The sequence below is a fragment of the Sebastes umbrosus genome, chromosome 3 (assembly GCF_015220745.1).
Source record: "Sebastes umbrosus isolate fSebUmb1 chromosome 3, fSebUmb1.pri, whole genome shotgun sequence".
NCBI classification, from domain to species: Eukaryota; Metazoa; Chordata; class Actinopteri; order Perciformes; family Sebastidae; genus Sebastes; species Sebastes umbrosus.
This window is the reverse complement of record NC_051271.1, coordinates 12,746,282-12,766,188: the sequence shown is the minus strand read 5'-3', so window position 1 is coordinate 12,766,188 and position 19,907 is coordinate 12,746,282. Positions and strand designations below refer to the sequence as shown.

Genomic DNA, 19,907 nt, shown 5'->3' with positions numbered 1-19,907 from the left:
CCTGCTCTACAGGCTTCCCGTGGATAGTAGTGGTGACTGCAGCAGCCAGATCTCTCTGCTTGTTGGAGAATGTCACAACCATCTTTCATGGAAAGAAAAGGACACTGGCTACTACAGACTGGTAAAACATTTTGTAATTGAACCTGTATGACCGATTTGTGAAATAAAGGCAAAAAAAAAATAAAAAATAAAAATAGTCTATCTCCATCTCCCAGCTGTAACTCCTCCGGTCCGCCAGGTGGCGCTGTGACGACCACCGTCACCGGTTGTTGACCAATCATCTCCGCCCAGCAGTTTGAACAAGAAACGGGCAGCGGAGTCATCTCATCCGGATAAACAATGACCGAGATATAAATATATAAAGATAGGGAATAGATAACGCGTTTCATGGAAACGGGTTGAAACAGCTTAACGTTGATTAAATGAGTTTCATTGATCAGTGTTGATCAGATTGAAGTGGTGATAGAACTAGCACAGTTAGCAGCTATCTGACTGACGGGTGTTAACGTCTCCTCTGAGTCAGTACCGTTAGATGCTTTGAACACTCCTTTGCTCGTTGATATAACTATACGCTTTGGACTATTAGCACGGTTATATCGGTAGTTTCAACTATGAAGCCATCAAAGCCGGTGTTTTTGAAGACGTACGTTCGGGAGAGGCGTAAAGTGTCCGCCTGGATCTCACCGGACAACCGCAAGCAGGCCTTCGACCGCTCAACAGACGGAGACACCTCCGTCTATGAACCCGCTAAGCCCCAGAGGAAGACCAGGTATGTTCAAGAGACACTTGCAGCTCTGGTGAAATCGCTGCAGGCCAGGTTGTCTGTGTGCAAGTGTTTTGTATGAGCAAGTTTTAATGTTAATTTATGTGTTGTCTCATTTGTCTCATCTCTATGTGTTTTACCAGGTCTCCCTTGTAAAAGAGATCTTTGATCTCAATGGGACTAACCTGGTTAAATAAAGGACAATAAAATTAAATAGTCAAAAAGGGTTTTAACAAGGTTTTGGCTAAATACTTGGATTTTTAATGGCTTTCATTAAGTTAGACTTGACCTAACTAACCTGACCAATATCAAGACAAGTATTCAGAAAAGTCTATGTATACATCGCTTATACTGACAAGTATACAGAAAAGACTACGTATACATGGCTTATACTGAAAAGTATACAGAAAAGACTAAGTATACATGGCTTATACTGACAAGTATACAGAAAAGTTTAAGTATACATCGCTTATACTGACAAGTATACAGAAAAGTTTAAGTATACATCGCTTATACTGACAAGTATACAGAAAAGTCTATGTATACATCGCTTATACTGACAAGTATACAGAAAAGACTACGTATACATGGCTTATACTGAAAAGTATACAGAAAAGACTAAGTATACATGGCTTATACTGACAAGTATACAGAAAAGTTTAAGTATACATGGCATATACTGACAAGTATATAGAAAAGTCTACGTATACGTGGCTCATACTGACAAGTATAAAGAAAAGTCTAAGTATACATCGTTTATACTGACAAATATTCAGAAAAGTCTAAGTATACATCGCTTATACTGACAAGTATACAGAAAGGCCTAATTATACATGGCTTATACTGACAAGTATACAGAAAAGTCTACGTATACATGGCTTATACTGAAAAGTATACAGAAAAGTTTAAGTATACATGGCTTATACTGACAAGTATATAGAAAAGTCTACGTATACGTGGCTTATACTGAAAAGTATACAGAAAAGTTTAAGTATACATCGCTTATACTGACAAGTATACAGAAAAGACTAAGTATACATGGCTTATACTGACAAGTATATAGAAAAGTCTACGTATACGTGGCTCATACTGACAAGTATAAAGAAAAGTCTAAGTATACATCGCTTATACTGACAAGTATACAGAAAAGACTAAGTATACTTGGCTTATACTGACAAGTATTCAGAAAAGTCTAAGTATACTTGGCTCATACTGACAAGTAGACTTAAAAGTCTAAATATACTTGGTTTATACTGACAAGTATACTTAAAAGTCTAAGTACACTTGGCTCATACTGACAAGTAGACTTAAAAGTCTAAATATACTTGGTTTATACTGACAAGTATACTTAAAAGTCTAAGTACACTTGGCTCATACTGACAAGTAGACTTAAAAGTCTAAATATACTTGGTTTATACTGACAAGTATACTTAAAAGTCTAAGTACACTTGGCTCATACTGACAAGTAGACTTAAAAGTCTAAATATACTTGGTTTATACTGACAAGTATACTTAAAAGTCTAATTACACTTGGCTCATACTGACAAGTATACAGAAAAGTCTAAGTATACTTGGCTTATACTGACAGGTATACAGAAAAGTCTAAGTATACTTGGCTTATACTGACAGGTATACAGAAAAGTCTACATATACTTGGCTTATACTGACAAGTATTCAGAAAGGTGTAAAGTATAGTAGTAAAGTATATCTGGCTTATAGAACCCGCAAAATCTAGGATAAAGATGAGGTATGTTCAAGAGCCACTTTAGTCAGAAAGGGTTTCACAAGGTTTTGGCTATATACTTGGATTTTTAATGGTTTTCATTAAGTTAGAGTTGACCTAACTAACCTGACCGATATCAGACCCAGCATCAGCTTTAATGACCGAGTACACATGCAAGGAATTTGACAGTAATTTGTAGCTCTAAATGTACACAAGTTACACAGAAATAGACATAAAAAACAAGGACAACAAATCTGAACAAAGGTAAACATAATTATTTGACAACTATAAACATCTATGTGCATATATAAATATATACATTAAAAGGCCTACACTGAAATTTGTAAACAGTAAAACAGTTGTGCAGAGTGCAAAGGGTACACTATTGGTCGCCTTCTAGTCTCAAAAATCTATTACTGGCCAGGCTCTTCTTCAAGTACACAATCCCCTGGCGGGTATAATGCCACGGTGCCAAAAGTGTAAAGAAACATATATCTGAATTATTCTGAAGCAGCAGTATGTACACAGTTTGTAGACACAGAGAAATACACAACAAACAATGCCACCCTGTGGACAGCTGATTTCATTTGACAGAAGTAAGTTTGCTACTAAAATACCCAAGACAACCATTCTAAGCCAATCAGTTTAAAGCATTTCCTGACCGACTTGCTCTCATGTTCGATATCGTATCCTGACTGCCCCCTAACTAACGTGTTCATCTGTTTTTCGTGCCACAGAGAGAAGAAGACTTGTGCTGTTGGTGGTAGAGCGGGGCGTGCTGCCAAGAAAAAGGCCATGCTAAGTCTGGCTGAGAAGAACTATGATGATGAGGAGGATACATCTTTTTTTTCTCCTCAGCCTGCCCTGCAAAGCAAGACAACCAGGTCTGTGAATAAACATGCAGCTGGATATTTTGAGTGATTTCATTAATATCCATTTTGTAATAAGTAAACTGTTATTAATTAAACAATTATAGATTCTCAACCTCAAAATGACTTACGGAGAATACCCTTTACTAATCGGATTTTATGATATTTTGTCCATCGCAGCAGCGTAGACAAAATATCCTTGAGTTTCTTTGCATCATTTAATGTCTTAAAGTTGTTTTTTTTCCTGACCTACTTGCTCATGCTCCATATCCTCCCTTGCTCATCAGTTGGTTTTAATCTTTTCTTTATTATTAGAGTGAGGAAGACTAGTGTAGCAGTCCGTCCTGCCAAGAGAAAAGCCATGTCATGTCTGACAGACTCCAGCAGCGATGAGGAGAACATCCGCCGGCCCTCTCCTCCCGGTCCTCAGCCCGCTCAGCAGAGCAAGACGACCAGGTCTGTGCACAAACACGCAGAACACATTATGAAAACACAAAGGATTGTCAGCATCTATGGAGTTTTGTGGTTTCTATTTTGGTATGTTACTACAACAGTTGACATTACTGGTAATAACAGAGGACTTGTGCATTCAAGCAGATGCTGAGGGCAGCAGCAAAAACTTTTCTTTAAAAGTTTAATTTGGCTCAACTGTTGCCGCAATGTAACATCATCAGGCAAGATGCTGCTTTGGCTTATTAAATACATGCAAGCGTACGTTCATGGTGGATTAATTTGTAACATGATGGTATTTTCGCTGTTTACCTTGTTGTAAAATCTTATCTGAGTATTATAAACATTCTGCGGTGTTTTGGTGTCTATTAAGAACGGCTGTCAATCAATTAAAATATTTAATCGCGATTAATTGCATGATTGCATAAATCTGAGCACGCTACAACCTAAAAATCACATGTTGCGTTAACGCATTAAAGAAATTAGTGACGTTAAAACAAAGTTAAGGTGCTGTTATCACGTTAACTTTGACAGCCCTACTATTAAGCCTTCAAACGCATTAATCTAACGCCCCCACCAAAACAGCCTCCTGCACTGTTTTAATGCAATGCTGTTTTCAGTCTGAACGCCCGCTATATTGTCCTCAGTAATTGCTGTAACCATTAGCTTTCTCCCTCCTCGTCTTCTTCTTTTTCTCAGTTTTCATCTTCCTTCTGGGGGCCGCTTTGTAACCCGCCGCAGACGTGCTGCTGCCACCAAACCCAAACTCCCTAAAGCGACGTTCAGTACGCTCAACTCTTCAGATGACTTTTCTTCTGGTACAAGTAGGATTCTTCGGCCTGCTAGGAAGAGGGTCGTCCCAGCATTTGTGTTGTCGAGCGCAGAGAACTCGGTGAACGCCGCAGGGACTGCCAGCTTTGCCACCAACTCCTTCCGAGAGATATCCCTCAATGAGCTGATAGATCACAGCCTCGGACCCTGCTCCAGGAAACCCATCTTCTGCTCTACACCCTCGGCAGGCTCCTTCAGCAAACGGCCACGCCTTAAACCCTCGTCTATCAATGATCTATCCTCCAGCCCTCCGTCCATGTCGGAGAGTTGTATAGGTGTCTTGAGCACATTCCAAGAAGACATGGATTCACTGGGGAAGCCCGTCGCCGCGCAACGTTCTGCAACACCCATTGAGCTTCATTCTGAGGAGAAGCCGCAGTCGAGCCTCGGTGAGCAAGAACCAGACCTGCATCGCCATGAAGACCCTTCTGGTGATTTGTTTGTGGAGCCCAAGAGAAGCAGCTGTAGCGAGGAAGCCAAAAGCCACAGTGAAGACGTAACCAGCGAGAATGTTGGGGACGTACCAAGCGTGAATCTGCTCTCTACAGATGACAGTGAAAGCAGCAGTCGTTTTGTGTCAGCAGCAAGAGGGTTAGAGTGGCTGATAGAGGCTCTGAAGGAGAAATGTTTGACCGAGCACTGCACCGTGCAGCTGGAAAGAGTGAACAACCTCACTGTGTCTGAGCTATGCAGTCAAACGACATACTCATCCTGTTTGGGACACTCAAGCTCAGCCCACAGCCGGCAAACAGATGACCACCTTTCACAGTCTTCAGAAACATCATTTCATCTTCATTTATCTGTGACGAACATTAAAACCAGCGATTATTTACAGTCAGTAAATAGTTTCGAGTCTTCCGAACATGCAGCTTCAGTGACTGACAATTCACCGTCAGCTGAACACACGCAGGAATCCATGGAGCAGTCAGCATCGGTACTTTATGTCGAATCTACCCACCACAAAGACAGCAGCGTCAAGTTTATCATGGAGACGCTATTACCAGGTAGCAGCTCTGTGCAAACACGGTTCGCTGTAGCAGTAGAGGACGAATCTCTTACTAAGAAATGCACCGTTCAGCTAAAGAAAATGGCTTCACTGTCAGATGCAAACAGTTCTGAAAATGAGCATACATGTAACATCGAGGACCCAGAAGATCTCACATGTTCAGGAGAAATCACGGAGAGAATGATGGCGTCTGTCAGACAATCAACAAACAAGAGCAGCCCGGTAGCTCAGACGGAAGAGAAGGCAGCGGTGCTCACAACGATGCTGAAGGAGAAATGTCTAACGGACAAAAGCATTGTTAAGATAGAGAGAGTGAGTTTATCACAACTGAAAGAAATTCTGCAGCACAGAGACGCAAAACTGAAATCCCCCACAGATGTTTCAGACTCGGCCAGTGATGACCAGACACAGCACGGCCACCAGTCTGAGAGCGACACTAATCACTGTAACGTTTCTGCCGTGAAAGTCGACATGAAAAGGGGGAGAGGCTCAACCAGCTCTGAAGACAAGATTGCTTCAGACAAAGAAGGAGTAAAGAACAACGTTCCCCACAAAGGAAAGAAGGCGTCTCTGGCTCCTAAAGAGAAGAAGAGGAGGAGCACGTCTACAGACCGGCCTGGGACGACCAGGAAGGCGTGCGTGAGCGGTCTGAGCGTGAGTCGCTGGAAAAACAAAAGCAGCGCCAACACACACATGTTCAGGAGCAGAACTAAGGCTGTGGACTGCAGCATCGACGAGCTGATCTCCAAACAACACAAGCAGCCGAGGGTGAGAACAACACGAACACAGCACAGTACTGCTGAAAACATTATGTTCATTCTAAGGGCTACACCATTATGGCCAAAATGATAATCACAATTATTTTTATCAATATTGAGATCATGATTATTTATCACGACTATTCATTGATTTTAGCGGCAACACATTTTTATTGCACTTTCACATTGAAATAAACAGAGCGCTGCTTTCACTTCCATGCTGTGCTACATTCCTGCTAATGTACAAATCGGGGCTGCATGATGTTGGAAAAAACTGACATGGCAATATATTTTTTCTGCTAAATATATTGCAATATGAAAAAATACAGCAATATTCACCCTACCCTTTTACTAGCTACATTTTTTTTAAGTTAAATGCATCAATCTGGTGCACTTGAGATCTAAATTGGGAACATTAAGAGGCTAGATAAACAATTTTATGTTCTCAATTAAATCATAAACACATTGGTTGTATAAATAATACAAAAAAAACATCTTGATTGCCGGCTGGTGGTTAGCTGTTAGTTTAGGAAGTGCTTAATTTGATATGCAGCAGAGTTTTCTACGAGCAGAACACACATTTTAATGTTCATTTAATTGTGGGAAGCCAAACTCGAGATTGCGATTAATACTCGATTAATTGTGCAGCCCTAGTTCATTCACTGAATATCTATTGACAGATTTGATTGTTGGTTAGCCATTGTCAGACATAATAAGCAATGTGGAGACTTAATTTTGGGCTATCAGAACTAACGATGGACCTTCCAACTAAATTAATAGTTTGATGAAAGAAAATTGAACTGACAAAGTATTTGTCAGCTCCTGTCAACCAGATGCTGCTGTGCACCGGTGGTACTTAACAATGTGGTTGTCAAGGACAAATTAAGTCATGCAGGCAGGTAGCACTGGAGTCTATTAATACCTCAATTCAATCAAAGTTCATCAGCGGGGTCCCCATTAATGATATTTTCAAGTGGTAATATTTTTTTTATATTCCTGGTTAAGAGGACGTTAAGCATCACTTTCATGTTTCTTCCTGTGGCTCTCTGCAGGTTTTATGACACAAGAACATGTTTAAACATCACCCAATTTGTCAAATATGTATTATTATCAGAGACAATGTGTGTCTATCCATTAAGTACAGTTTTCACCTGAAAGGTTCATTGTACATACATGTAGAGAGTCTGTGAGGTTAAATAATTCTTTTGGGCTGATCAGGAAATATCTGTGATTTTACATATCTGCATTAAATGTGATGCTACGTGATGCTGTACAAGCCAGGTTCTAATGAAGTCCAAGAGTCACGTTGCTTCCTTGATATACAGTAAGGCTGGTGAATGGAATTTTGTTTGTGAAGTTAATTTTAGAAACTACCGCAGCAACAAGGACACTTTCCAGATAAAGTGTCCTGGTTACTCCACAGCCCACAGAACGTTTTTGTTAATAAAAACAACCTTAACCATGACCTTGTTAGCTTTTTACCTTCATTGGAAATTAGTTCCTTAACTCTTGACAAACAACCAAGTACATATTATTGGGTTTTTCAGTGTTTTTTTTATTGCTGTGAATACCACAAAAAATAATTCTTAACCTGGGCAAATAAAACCTCAAATGATCTGCATGGCAAAGTTAAAGGGAAAATATTCTATATACATGTTTTTGGACCAACTTAAACGCTGCACACAAACTGATTTTGGTTTAAAGTGTATTGTTTTTTACTTCTACTACAATCCACCCAACTGTAATTGAATGTATTAAATGTTAATTGTTTGTGACAAACTGTGCTATCCGTCCTGTGTGTAGGAGTTGTTGGGAACCACCGTGAATTTCTCCACCCCGGTGAGAGCGAGTCAGCTCAACCTCTCGTCTCTGTTGGCTGACTTCACACCGAACATGCACACCTGGAGTCGGCTCAAAGCTGCCCTCTCTGTTCATCGCAAGAACAGGGGTAACATACACACACACACACACACACACACACACACACACACACACACACACACACACACGCACGCACGCAGAAGTTATAATTTGTCACTCGATTGTTTGGAACTATTTGTAAATTTAATTTTAAGCTGCCACTTCAATGACTGTCCTTTTTAATTTTCCCCTTCTCTTATCCCTTATTCCTTCTCTTAGTGCTACTCACTCCGAGCGCTTCACGTCTGTCAGCGTCAGGCTCACCTGTCAGATCGCAGTTAGCAGACATCAGCCGGGACCTCTTTGCCACACCCTATAGAACGCTGCTCCTGAAACGCCTCCCGTCACAGCTGCTGAGCCGCGATTCTCCGGTACAGTACACACATGCATGAGAAAGAGTTATGATTTTCAATTTTGTACTACTTCCTCTCTACATGCTTGGTGTTTGACTGTGAATGTGTTACACCTGATGGTGAATGTGTGTGTCACCTCCTCGCTCCTGTCTGTAGTCACAGGTTGTGTGCAAGGAGGAGGCAGATCTGTCGGATGAAGAGAAGGTGTGTGCCGAGTGTGGCCAGCCGCGCCCTCTGCCCTGGGAGGAGTGTATACTCCCTCAGCGTATGAAACGGTGTGTGAAGATCGGAGAAGGGACCTTCGGGGAGGTCTTCTCCACCACCAATTCCTCAGGAGACACTGTTGCACTCAAAGTAAGTGTGTGTGCATTACTTTGTGTGTTAGGCGCTGTATTGTTGAAGATCTAACAATGTGATATAAACCAGATTACATCTTAAGTGTTACAGTTTAAAGTGGGCTGTATGTTCAAAGATGGGGGGTACTCAACTCAAGGTTTACCTACTAGTTTTTTTTTGCACTTTTGACCGTATTCCCTCAGTGAATGAAACTTGCTCAGGTGTCATCACACAACCTAGTAAATAGTAACCCAATAATTTTGGTCACAAGATAACAAGTGGTTGACGACACCTGAGCATATGTCATTTGCGGAAGAAGGCTGTGGGAAACAGTTGAAAGCCCTAGTGAAAAGCCACTGAGTGTACCTTGAGTTTAAAATATTTGATCACATATTTGGATTTCCTAGGTCAAGAGTGAATCTCCAAACAAATGCCAAGAAACCACATAGTTCAATGATAAAGATTTGTTATAAATGTTCACATATACACTGATCCGCCGTAACATGATGACAGCATGGGCACCCTGACCGGTCCGCGGCTACACAGCCCCATACGCAACAAACTACGAATCACTGTGTTCTGACACCTTTCTATCGGAACCAGCATTAACTTTTTCAGCAATTTGAGCTACGGTAGCTCTTCTATTGGATCGGACAACACAGGCCAGCCTTCGCTCCCCATGTACATCGATTTGCATCGGGTCTGACCCTGTCGCTGGTTCACTGGTTTTCCTACCTTGGACCACTTTTGGTAGGTCCCGACCACTGCAGACCGGGAACATCCCACAAGAGCTGCAGTTTTGGAGATGCTCTGACCCAGTCGTCTAGCCATCACAATTTGGCCCTTGTCATAGTCGCTCACATCCTGAAGCTTGCCTATTTTTTCTGCTTCTAACACAAAGTTCAAAATGTTCACTTGCTGCCTAATATATCCCACCCACTGCCAGGTGTCACGAGATAATCAATGTCATTCACTTCACCTGTCAGTGGTCTTAATGTCATGGCTGATCGGTGGTATGTGCATATGTGTGTGTATTCTGCAGTAAAACAGTGTCTCTTGTCTTGACAGATCATTCCAGTAGAGGGCAGTGAGAAGGTGAACGGAGAGGACCAGAAGACCTTTGGAGAGATTCTTCATGAGATTATTATCTCAAAGTAAGTAGTACTGCACACTCCTCTATTTGCTGGGATACTATAATATAGGGGGGGTGTCATAAGGTCTGAATGTTTCAATAAAGTGATGCCTAATGATGGGAAACCACATGAGAGGAGTTCAGCTAAACAGCATTGTGTTTTTTTTCTGCCAGGGAGCTGAGCAGCCTGAAAGAGAAGCAGCAGAACAAGACTCACGGGTTTATTGGGCTCAACGAGTAAGCAACTCTCTCTGTCTTTTTGTCTCTTAGTTAGTTTTTTGTCTCAGTAGTTTTGAGTGTTAATGTGACACGACTTGTTTCCTCGCAGTCTCCACTGCGTTCAAGGCTGCTACCCTCCAGATTTCCTGAATGCTTGGGACACCTTCGACCAGCAGAAAAGCTCCGAGAACGACCGACCAGGTCAGTGAGAGAAAAGCCTGTTTTCATATTAGCTATTACCAGATGGTCTGTCTTTAACAGGGGACAAAAATCTGTCTATATGTGTTTGTCTATTTCACTGGATCTCTGTTTTACTCTCTCTCTGCGTAGAATTCTTTGAGAAGGATCAGTTATTCATAATCCTGGAGTTTGAGTTTGGAGGCGTCGACCTAGAGAACAGCAATGGAACGGTAGGAACACCACATCACAATGACGGCTGCTTAATACCTCCCCGCTGTGCCGTACGGTGTTCTGCAGTGATGTTTAGCGTTCATCATTCATGTCAATAGCTGTGTTTCCATTCACATATTTTTATGCAAAATTCAGTAGAACCTCCTCAATTGCACAATAAAGTTTTTACGCTCACTTTTTACGCCTTTGTTGAAAAAGTTGATGCCCTAAATGGGATATATACATGACTGATCAGCTGCTTCTGCTGTCAGCGTCTTCTCGGATATTCCCATAACGTGCAAATGCTTGTCTTTATCTCTGGACAACATGAATCATGGCCAATAAAAGCTGACATTTACAATTAAAACATGCTCAATTGAAACAAATTCCTGAAGACCTCTCTCCATTTTTCTATCGGGTTAGATGGTTAGATGGCCAAACCGACTTGTTTTGTTTCCTGTTCGCTATCTCTACTTCTTCTACTCTGTTTGCTGGCGGATTACAGCTACGCCGTAGCCTAGTTTATTTGCTCGCTCCAAACCAGTTGATGGAAACGTGCTCTAATTTGTATTTCTTTTTTGCGACATTTCAATAGTTTGCTTAAAATTCACTCGACAGTTGAATAGAAACACGTCTAGTGACTGCTCAAAGCATCTCTCTCGCTCTGAAAAAGCTGAAGCTAGCACACTGAGACGGAGCTTCAGCCCATTTGGGAATATAGGTTTACAACTACAAGTGCAGTTTTCTTGCGTATGGCCTGAAATTCTTTTTAATACATTGCAGTCGAGTGTGTCTGCTCCTTAACTTCTTTGACTTTTAAGTTGCCAGTTTCACTACTGCAGTCAGAGTTTCGAGTACTCTGTCCTCAAACAGAAGCATCACACTCTACTCTCATTACGCTTGCATATTAGCTGTAAAAATGTGCTCAAACATTAATGAAGAGAGTGCATGCATAAAAATAGTAGTCCCTTGAATTGAGTCATTACAACTTAATGTCAGTTAGACCTTAAATATGTATGATGGAGATAATGCTGAAAGATTGAAGGAGAAGCTGAGCGTCGAAAAGAAATGCTTAGCTTCTGCAAATGCAGTATTTTAATTGGAACAACTGTATTTTTGTTTTCTAACCATGAGCCTATAAATTGTTTGTGTTATTGTGGTGTGAGTGTGCAAATGCAGTCTTGTAATTCAAATGTTTTATTGTGTTGTCAAGCTGATGTCTTTGGGGGTAGCGAAGGGCATCCTTCATCAGGTCACTGCTGCCTTGGCTGTTGCTGAGCAGGAGCTACACTTTGAACACAGGTAGAGTACACACACACACACACATGCACACAAACACACACAAATAAATCATAGCAACTGTGATTGTCTGCGTGCATCAGGCCTTGAACACACCGAGCATGGCGACACACCATGTATATAAAGTCTATAAAATGTCCGTCACAATTTCCCAGAGCCCAAAATGATGTATTAAAATGTCTTATTTTGTCCGACCAAATGTACAAAATGCATATAGTTAATTTACTATCATAAAAGACTTGGAAAACCAGCAAATATTCACAATTTATGAAGCTGGAACCAGATCATTTTTGCTTAAAAGGTGACCAAAACGAGTTGTTAAAATGTTTGCTGAATGTTTTTCTGTCGGTCGACTAATTGATTAATGACTAAAGCTCATAATGACCTCCTCTGGATTTCTGTGTTTTTAATGGATCCATAAAGAAATCAAATCAAATTGATTCATGAGATTTTGTCACCACTATGGCTGCAACTAACATTTTTTTTCACTGTCGAGTAATCTGTCAATTATTTTATCGTTTAATCGATTAGTTGTTTTGTCTATAAAATGTCAGAAAATGGTGTAATATGACGATCAGTGTTTCCCAAAACCCAAGATGACGTCCTCAGATGTCTTGTTTTGTCCACAACTCAAAGATATTCAGTTTACTGTCATAGAGGAGTAAAGAAACCAGAAAATATTCACCTTTAAGAAGCTGGAATCAGAATTTTAGCTTCTTTTTTTTCTTTAAAAAATTACTCAAAATCAGATTAATTTAATAGTTGAAAACTAATCGATCAATTGATTAATCATTGCAGCTGTAGTCACCACAACTTTGCATTATTATTGAAAATGTATACATACAAACAGCTTCCATAACACTGATAGAGTGACAGGTGGGAAATGTGGTATCAAACTGGTGTTGTAAGCCAAAGCAGTGACGCAGTTGGCGGTGTATTTGGTGTCAGTGTGACGGATGATTTGTTGGTATCTTGTAACAGCAGCGTTGTCACCCTGTGGTGTTTTACTACAGGGACCTCCACTGGGGCAACGTGTTGGTCAAAACAACCAAGCAGAAGACGGGGAGCTTCCTCCTGAACGGAGCAGCCCACTCTCTGGAAACTAAAGGGGTGCTGGTCCGCATCATTGACTACTCTCTCTCCAGACTAGAAATCGGTCAGATGTTGTTGTTTTTTTATTAACCTCCCTCTTGTCATATTTTGTGCTCAAAAATATTTCCCTGTTAAAATCACGAAGAGTAATAAGAAGCATATGTTTTGTTCTCTCCAGATGATCTGACGGTGTCCTGTGATATCTCGGAGGACGAGGAGCTTTTCATGGGCCAGGGAGATTACCAGTTTGAGATCTACAGACTGATGAGACAGGAGAATGGGTCAGTGTGCATTTATGTGTCTGTGCCAAGTTCAGAAACACCCAGTGGGCCATGTAGCTGGAGTTTCTCTGGGTTTCACATGGAGCAGTTAACAATGCACATATAAAAATAACTATCTTATTATACACATATAATAGGATTGATGTGTAGGGTAACATGGACAAAATTTGGATTTTGGCTTGAATCAATATGTCGCCCAGAAATACAAGTCAGTTGATTTAGTTTAGAAATTCAAACACAGGCTTTTCTTATTCTACATCCTTAATCTAACCAAACATCTATGGTTTCTATGATGGGATATGTGTTTTATAAGAGTCATCCAGTCTGATACTGATATTTCTTTGGATTGTTCATTGTCTTAAAGGACCACTGTGTAGCATTTCAGGCGTATATATTAAAAGAAACCACGGTTTTGCACTCAGCGGCTCACGTTACCGCTGTCTTGGAAAGGGAGGAGTGAACGGAGAGGGGTCCTCAGTTGGTTGCAATCTGTAACGAGATGATTACAAATCTTTTAGAGGTCCTTGTGGATGGATCTAAGCTACGCTAACCGTCTTCTGGCTGTAGCTTCATTTCACAAAATGTTTAACTTAAAGGACCAGTGTGTAGGATTTAACGGCATGTAGCGGTGAGGTTGCAGATTACTACGGTGGCCTTCAGGTAACGTAAAACCATAAAAGGCTCTACCTAGAGCCAGTGTTTGGTCTGTCCGTTCTGGGCTACTGTAGAAGCATGGCGAACAACGTGAAGAGGACGCGCTCCCTATGTAGATATGAAGGGCTCATTCTAAGCTAACGAAAACACAATGATTCTTAGTTTCAGGTGATTTATACACTAATGAAAAACATAGTTATGAATATTATATTCCATTTCTGCCAATAGATCCCTTAAATCCTACACACCGCTCCTTTAAATCAGATATCAGTCTCATTTCTTGTGGATATTCCTGTTCAATTTACAGTATTAAAATAACATCTCAGAGTTTTTGTGTTACTGATTTATTCATACTATGCTCTCTTTTTGATCTCAGGAACAACTGGAGCAACTACCACCCCCATACCAACGTGCTGTGGCTCCGCTACCTGTGCTCCAAGCTGCTTTCCATGAAGTACCGGGGCTCAGGAGGGAGGGGCGTCAAGGGCATGCGAGAGGAGCTCACTCGTTTCTATGACAACGTCCTCCAGTACAGCTCTGCCACCGAGGCGTTGCGAAACTGCCCCATGTTTCAGTAGTATGTGAGCACTGAACACATGAAGTGTTTATTTTAGTATGAAGGAAGGTACAACGTGTCCGGTTCATCTTTTAGTCCGCCTGAGCTCTGACGTGTAAAGACGGTTATTGAACCACTTAAAGTACAGTGTTTTATAGAACTGTCACTTGATAAAGGTTATTAAAACAACCATTTGAAAATGATGTATTCATGTGTCTTACATTTTTTTAAGTTTATTTTATGCCTGTTCTAAGCTGCATATTTTTTTATAATTGATTAGGTCTACTTGTCATTTTTATGCATCCTAAATACAAAAATACTGTCTATATGTGGAAAAAATATTCTTACTCAATAAATTATAATCTGATTTTTAACACCATCTAAAAGTGTTTTTTGTGATGACAATTTTTACAATTTAGATTAGTACTGAAGCAGTTTTTTAAGAAAATTAGTTTCCAACTGTTTTGTTAATAGACAAATCAACCAAAATGCCTCACGCTCTCTGGTTCCAGCCTCTCAGATGTGAGGAGTTGCTGCTTTTCTCTGTTGTAAACTGAATGTCTTTGTGGTTTCGCTGTTGGTTGAACAAGCAGTTTAAAGATATTTAATAGATTTGATTAAATTCCAAAAGAATTACAGATGACTAACGAATTATAATGAATCTAATCATCAGTTGCAGCCCTAATCAAGATACCGGCCACAATACAGTATGTGAACATACCAGACTCCAGATAATCTGCAGAATCCATCCATCCATCCTCCGTAACCGCTTATCCTATTCAGGGTCGCGGGGGGGCGGGAGTCGATCCCAGCTGACATTGGGCGAAGGCGGGGTACACCCTGGACAGGTTGCCAGACTATCACAGGGCTGACATATAGACACACCTACGGGCAATTAAGAGTCAACAATTAACCTGACCTGCATGTCTTTGGACTGGGAGGAAACCGGAGAACGACCCTGCAACCCTCTTGCTGTGAGGCGACATTGTTAACCACTGCACCACCGTGCTGCCCTTAATCTACAGAATCAGATCTCAAAATGTCAAAATATCCTGAAATTGTAGCCTAATATACAGTTCTAATAATTCCCTAACAGTTTCCAGGTAAACCTCCTGTTATGGTGGGTATAAATAAAATTAAATACGCCTAATAAGGGTTCTGAATGTGTTGCTATTCTGCAAACAAGTTAAAACATGAAACATTTCAGTTGTTTGGGATCAATAAAATGTATCTTATCTCAGGGAATGGTGATATGACAACATAAAAATCGTGAGACATACTATTCATACTGTGGTGTATTAGGCCAGTGTGGACAATGTTGTGGACTCTTATAGAAATTAGAGCAATTATGTCAGCAGATGGTAGCTTATTGCTGGTCGGTATTGGTGTTTATTACACAGGCGTTGTTGAATACTCGATTCTGATTGGTTAATCACAGCGTTCTGTGGTCTGTTATTTCTTTATAGCAGACTGTTGCTATGTATAACAGACCGTTGCTATGGACGCAGTTCTGATGTTGGACTCTGGCAGTCCGTTTTTGTGTCAAATTATTGATTTCTTAAGTAAGTAGCTGTGTAATAAGCAGGATAATGTACAGCTTGCGGGTCATTGTTGTGAAATAAACCCCTTCAGGGCGATGCAAGACCCTGTGTGTTTATTTCACAACAATGACCGGCTCGCTGTACATTATCCCTTACATACTGTATGGGGGCCAACAAGAAAGATATGACTGTTGGACAATATATCATTGGAATTTTTAAACTCTCAAATATCTATTGGTATTCACATCAGTCAGGCTATAATGGTAATTTGGGTTTTTTAATTTTTTTTGCATCAAAGTGATGAAGGAGTTTGATTGGTCAGGTTGATGAAATAGCCCAAAACAGACATAACCAACTGGTTATTTCATCAATTTTCAAGAAAATCTACTATGCAATATAAAATTCCACATAAAGTGATAGAGGATTTCACCCACGTCTAATATAGGTAGTCCATCTTGAGCAGGTGGTACCTAAGCCCCAAGGAAAAGCGCCGGGCTCGAGGGTTGGGAAGTAGAGTCAAAGGAAACGCTGCTGCGCCTGCTCTACAGGCCCAATGGATGTGGAAGATCGCCGGATGATCTGGATACTTTATCACTCGACAGTATAGCTATTTTGGCTTCATGCAACACTGAGCAACTCTCATAAGAATGAACGGGAGCCCGCCTCCAACGCAGTATCCAGTTCTCTTTATACATCCATGGTGCTAACTCTAATTTCATACATATGATAAAATTAGCTTATTACATGGCTTTGTTGAATACTCAATCCAGATTGGTCAATTACGGCATTCTACGGTCTGTTACTATGGACGCAGTTCCGGTCTCGGTACACAGCAAGTGGACTATTTTTTTTTAGCGGAAGCAATAAAATCCTTTTTAAATCAATAAAATCCTTTTGAAATCAGTGTTTTTGTGTCAAATTATTGATTTGTAAGTAGCCGTGTAATAAGCAGAATAATGAACAGCCAGCTGGTCATTATTGCGAAATAAACCCCAACAGGGTGAGCAACAATGACCAGCTCGCTGTCCACTATCCTTATACATGTAATCCCAGTCTTTCCTTTGTTACACCAGAGTACAAAGAAGGAGCACTTACAAAAACAAAATATTTATTCAATTTGTTCATTAAGATTATCATACATTTTTGCATTGAAACAAGCTTCATTTTGGTACGGTGAGTCGTGTGTGTCCATTTTGACGAGGATCTTGATTGAATACGTCGAATGCTTCCATACACGAAGAGACACTTGGTTGTTGATTTTCAAGAAATGTACGTTTTCCTGGAATAAATCGCTTGATGAGATTAGAGCAAAGGTTGCATTTTTTTTTTAAAAAAAGGAAGACTGCTTTAAAAAAAAGATATGGAGACATTCCAAACTATACAAACAAGATCCGGCAGGCCTATATGTTCTGAGACGAGGTCAGGCATGTGTTTGAGAAGCACTTTTTGGTTGAGCTTTGAGGCAATGTTTGAGATGGCCTTGCTGGTGATGAGCCCATATGTATGTTGATGTGGTTATGTATGTGTGTGTGTGTGTGTGTGTGTGTGTGTATGTGGGAAGCAAACGGATGTGTATAAGAAGCAATGAACTGTATATGAAGAAATGTACTTGCAGCTGCTGTGTGTGTGTGTGTGTGTGTTAATGTGTGTTTTTGTGCTCAGAAGGAGAAGTATTTGGTGAACCACTCCTGTTTTAGCCCATCTGTCCCCCTCTGCTCCAGATACGGGCCCCTAAAAAACACACAAGAAACATAAACATTAACATTTTTTATATCATAATTAATATATTGTTTCAGAGCATTGTGCCTCATTCACCAATATCTTTATTAAAGGACCAGTGTGTGGGATCTGGTGTTATCTTAGCGGTGAGGTGAGGAGATTGCAACCAACTGAAGCCTCTGTGCCAAGCGTGTTGGAGAGCTACGGTGGCTGACGTGGAAACGCGAATGGTCTTCTCTAGAGCCATTTGGAGTTATTTGGAACGTTATCAACTCCGGCCCAAGCAGGAAAAGTTAACAAAGTTTGGTTTGTCCGTTCTGGGCTACTGTAGAAACATGGCGGTGCAACGTGGTGGACTCCGTCGAGAGGTCCCGCTCCCTATGTAGATATAAACGGCTCATCTAAGCTAACGAAAACACGATTCTTATTTTCAGGTGATTATACACTAAGGAAAACATACTTATTAATATCTATAATATATCTATATAATAACATATATTTATCTACATGAATAAATAAATATAAAAAAAAAAAAATACATAGAAAAATAGAAAAAAAATAATAATATATATCAAAATTATTATAATACGACTGTGGTATCTTATCGTGGAGAAAGCAGTTTGCCGAAATCTCGATATTTCATTGGAGTAAGGAGTGTGCAGCTTTCCCGTTCCCTTCTTATTAGATTAGTAACATCGCAGCCAAGATATTAAAATGTTCCTACCTGATTGATTGGGCCTGCAGGTGTGCATGTGGCTCCTGGCAGGAGGGCGACACGTAGCGGATGCCCGTCTGCGGTGAGGGGCAGACGGGGAGCGGGGCGGTGGGCGCCGGGGTGGACGGGATGCAGGAGGTCCGGGACCTGGTGGCGCGAGGGAGGGAGGGGGAGGAATGTTGGCTGAGGGAGAGGTTGGTGTGCTTGTGTGGAAGAGAGGAGCTGGAGTAGTGGGAGGTGGTCTGAGGCTGGGAGGTGGACTGGTGGGGGAGGGTTGAGGAGGAGTGCTGATGGACGGAGGAGGAGGAGGAAGACGATGAGGAGGAGGGGGGTACGAAGATGTTACTGTCGTAAGTACCGGCGCTGGGGATGCTGGTGACACGAGGAGGAGACTCCATCTGCTTCCTCTGTTGGGACGACAAATTCACATTATAGTCTATGATGTAAATAAAAATCCACATGATTAAATAACACTTAGATTCACGCTGGCACCTTAATTTGTTCTCCAAACTTGCACAAAATTTGGGCGAGGAAAAACTGGCATGGTCATTTTCAAAAGGGTTCCTTGACCTCTGACCTCAAGATATGTGAATGAAAATGGGTTCTATGGGTACCCACGAGTCTCCCCTTTACAGACATGCCCACTTTACGATAATCACATGCAGTTTGGGGCAAGTCATAGTCAAGTCAGCACACTCACACACACACATCTGTTGTTGCCTGTTGGGCTTCAGTTTGCCGTGTTATGATTCAAACATATATTTTTATGCTAAATGTAGTACCTGTGAGGGTTTCTAGACAATATTTGTCACTGTTATATACATACATTTGCATAAAACAGACATATTTGCCCACTCCCATATTGATAAGAGTATTAAATACTTGACAAATCTCCCTTTAAGGTACATTTTGAACAGATACAAAAAAAATGTGTGATTAATTTTTGAAATTAATCACGATTAAATATTTTAATTGATTGACATCCCTAATATTTAGCCATATTTTGACAATACAAATAGTAACACCAGAGAAGCAGGTTACACTGCAGGAGTGGTTTGTGATGTTTTGATCCCTTTTTTCCACTCTCTTCGTCGCCATTGAAATCCAAGCTGACCACAGCATTCATCATTAGCGGTCAAAACGTCAGTTAAACAGCATGCATGCTTAAATACTGATGTATGCTTAGATTTACCAGCCTAGATGGTCTGTGATCACTTATCCATAATTGACACCAAAATGAATGTCGGCAAGTTAATGCACACTGGATCCTGTGGTTCAAGATTACATCATTAGACTTGGT

General features: G+C 40.8%; 2 protein-coding genes across 7 annotated transcripts in view; one reads left to right on the top strand and one right to left on the bottom strand.

The window, feature by feature from the left end:
- Positions 1-237: 237 nt before the first annotated feature.
- Positions 238-14,835, top strand: haspin (histone H3 associated protein kinase). 2 transcript variants are annotated; one of them, XM_037764146.1, is made up of 15 exons: positions 238-769; positions 3,224-3,370; positions 3,671-3,811; positions 4,505-6,410; positions 8,204-8,348; positions 8,540-8,691; positions 8,830-9,027; positions 10,078-10,163; positions 10,316-10,378; positions 10,470-10,561; positions 10,691-10,770; positions 11,964-12,052; positions 13,063-13,205; positions 13,320-13,422; positions 14,453-14,835. In XM_037764146.1, exons 1-15 carry the CDS (start codon positions 612-614, stop codon positions 14,652-14,654), a joined length of 3,705 nt encoding a protein of 1,234 aa, XP_037620074.1. In that variant the 5' UTR covers positions 238-611; the 3' UTR covers positions 14,655-14,835. The 2 variants fall into 2 exon arrangements, with proteins under 2 accessions (XP_037620074.1, XP_037620075.1); XM_037764147.1 differs by having other exon boundaries at positions 239-769; positions 8,207-8,348.
- Positions 14,836-17,264: 2,429 nt separating this feature from the next.
- The window catches only part of fam184b (family with sequence similarity 184 member B), a 28,385-nt gene continuing 25,742 nt past the window's right edge, over positions 17,265-19,907 (bottom strand). For all 5 annotated transcript variants that reach the window (XM_037764144.1, XM_037764145.1, XM_037764140.1 and 2 more), the window contains 2 exons: positions 18,617-19,014; positions 17,265-17,904 (listed from right to left, as the gene is read on the bottom strand). In XM_037764144.1, coding sequence (XP_037620072.1) covers positions 17,832-17,904; positions 18,617-19,014 — 471 coding nt within the window. In that variant the 3' untranslated portion in view covers positions 17,265-17,831. The remainder of the gene's footprint in view (positions 17,905-18,616; positions 19,015-19,907) is intronic.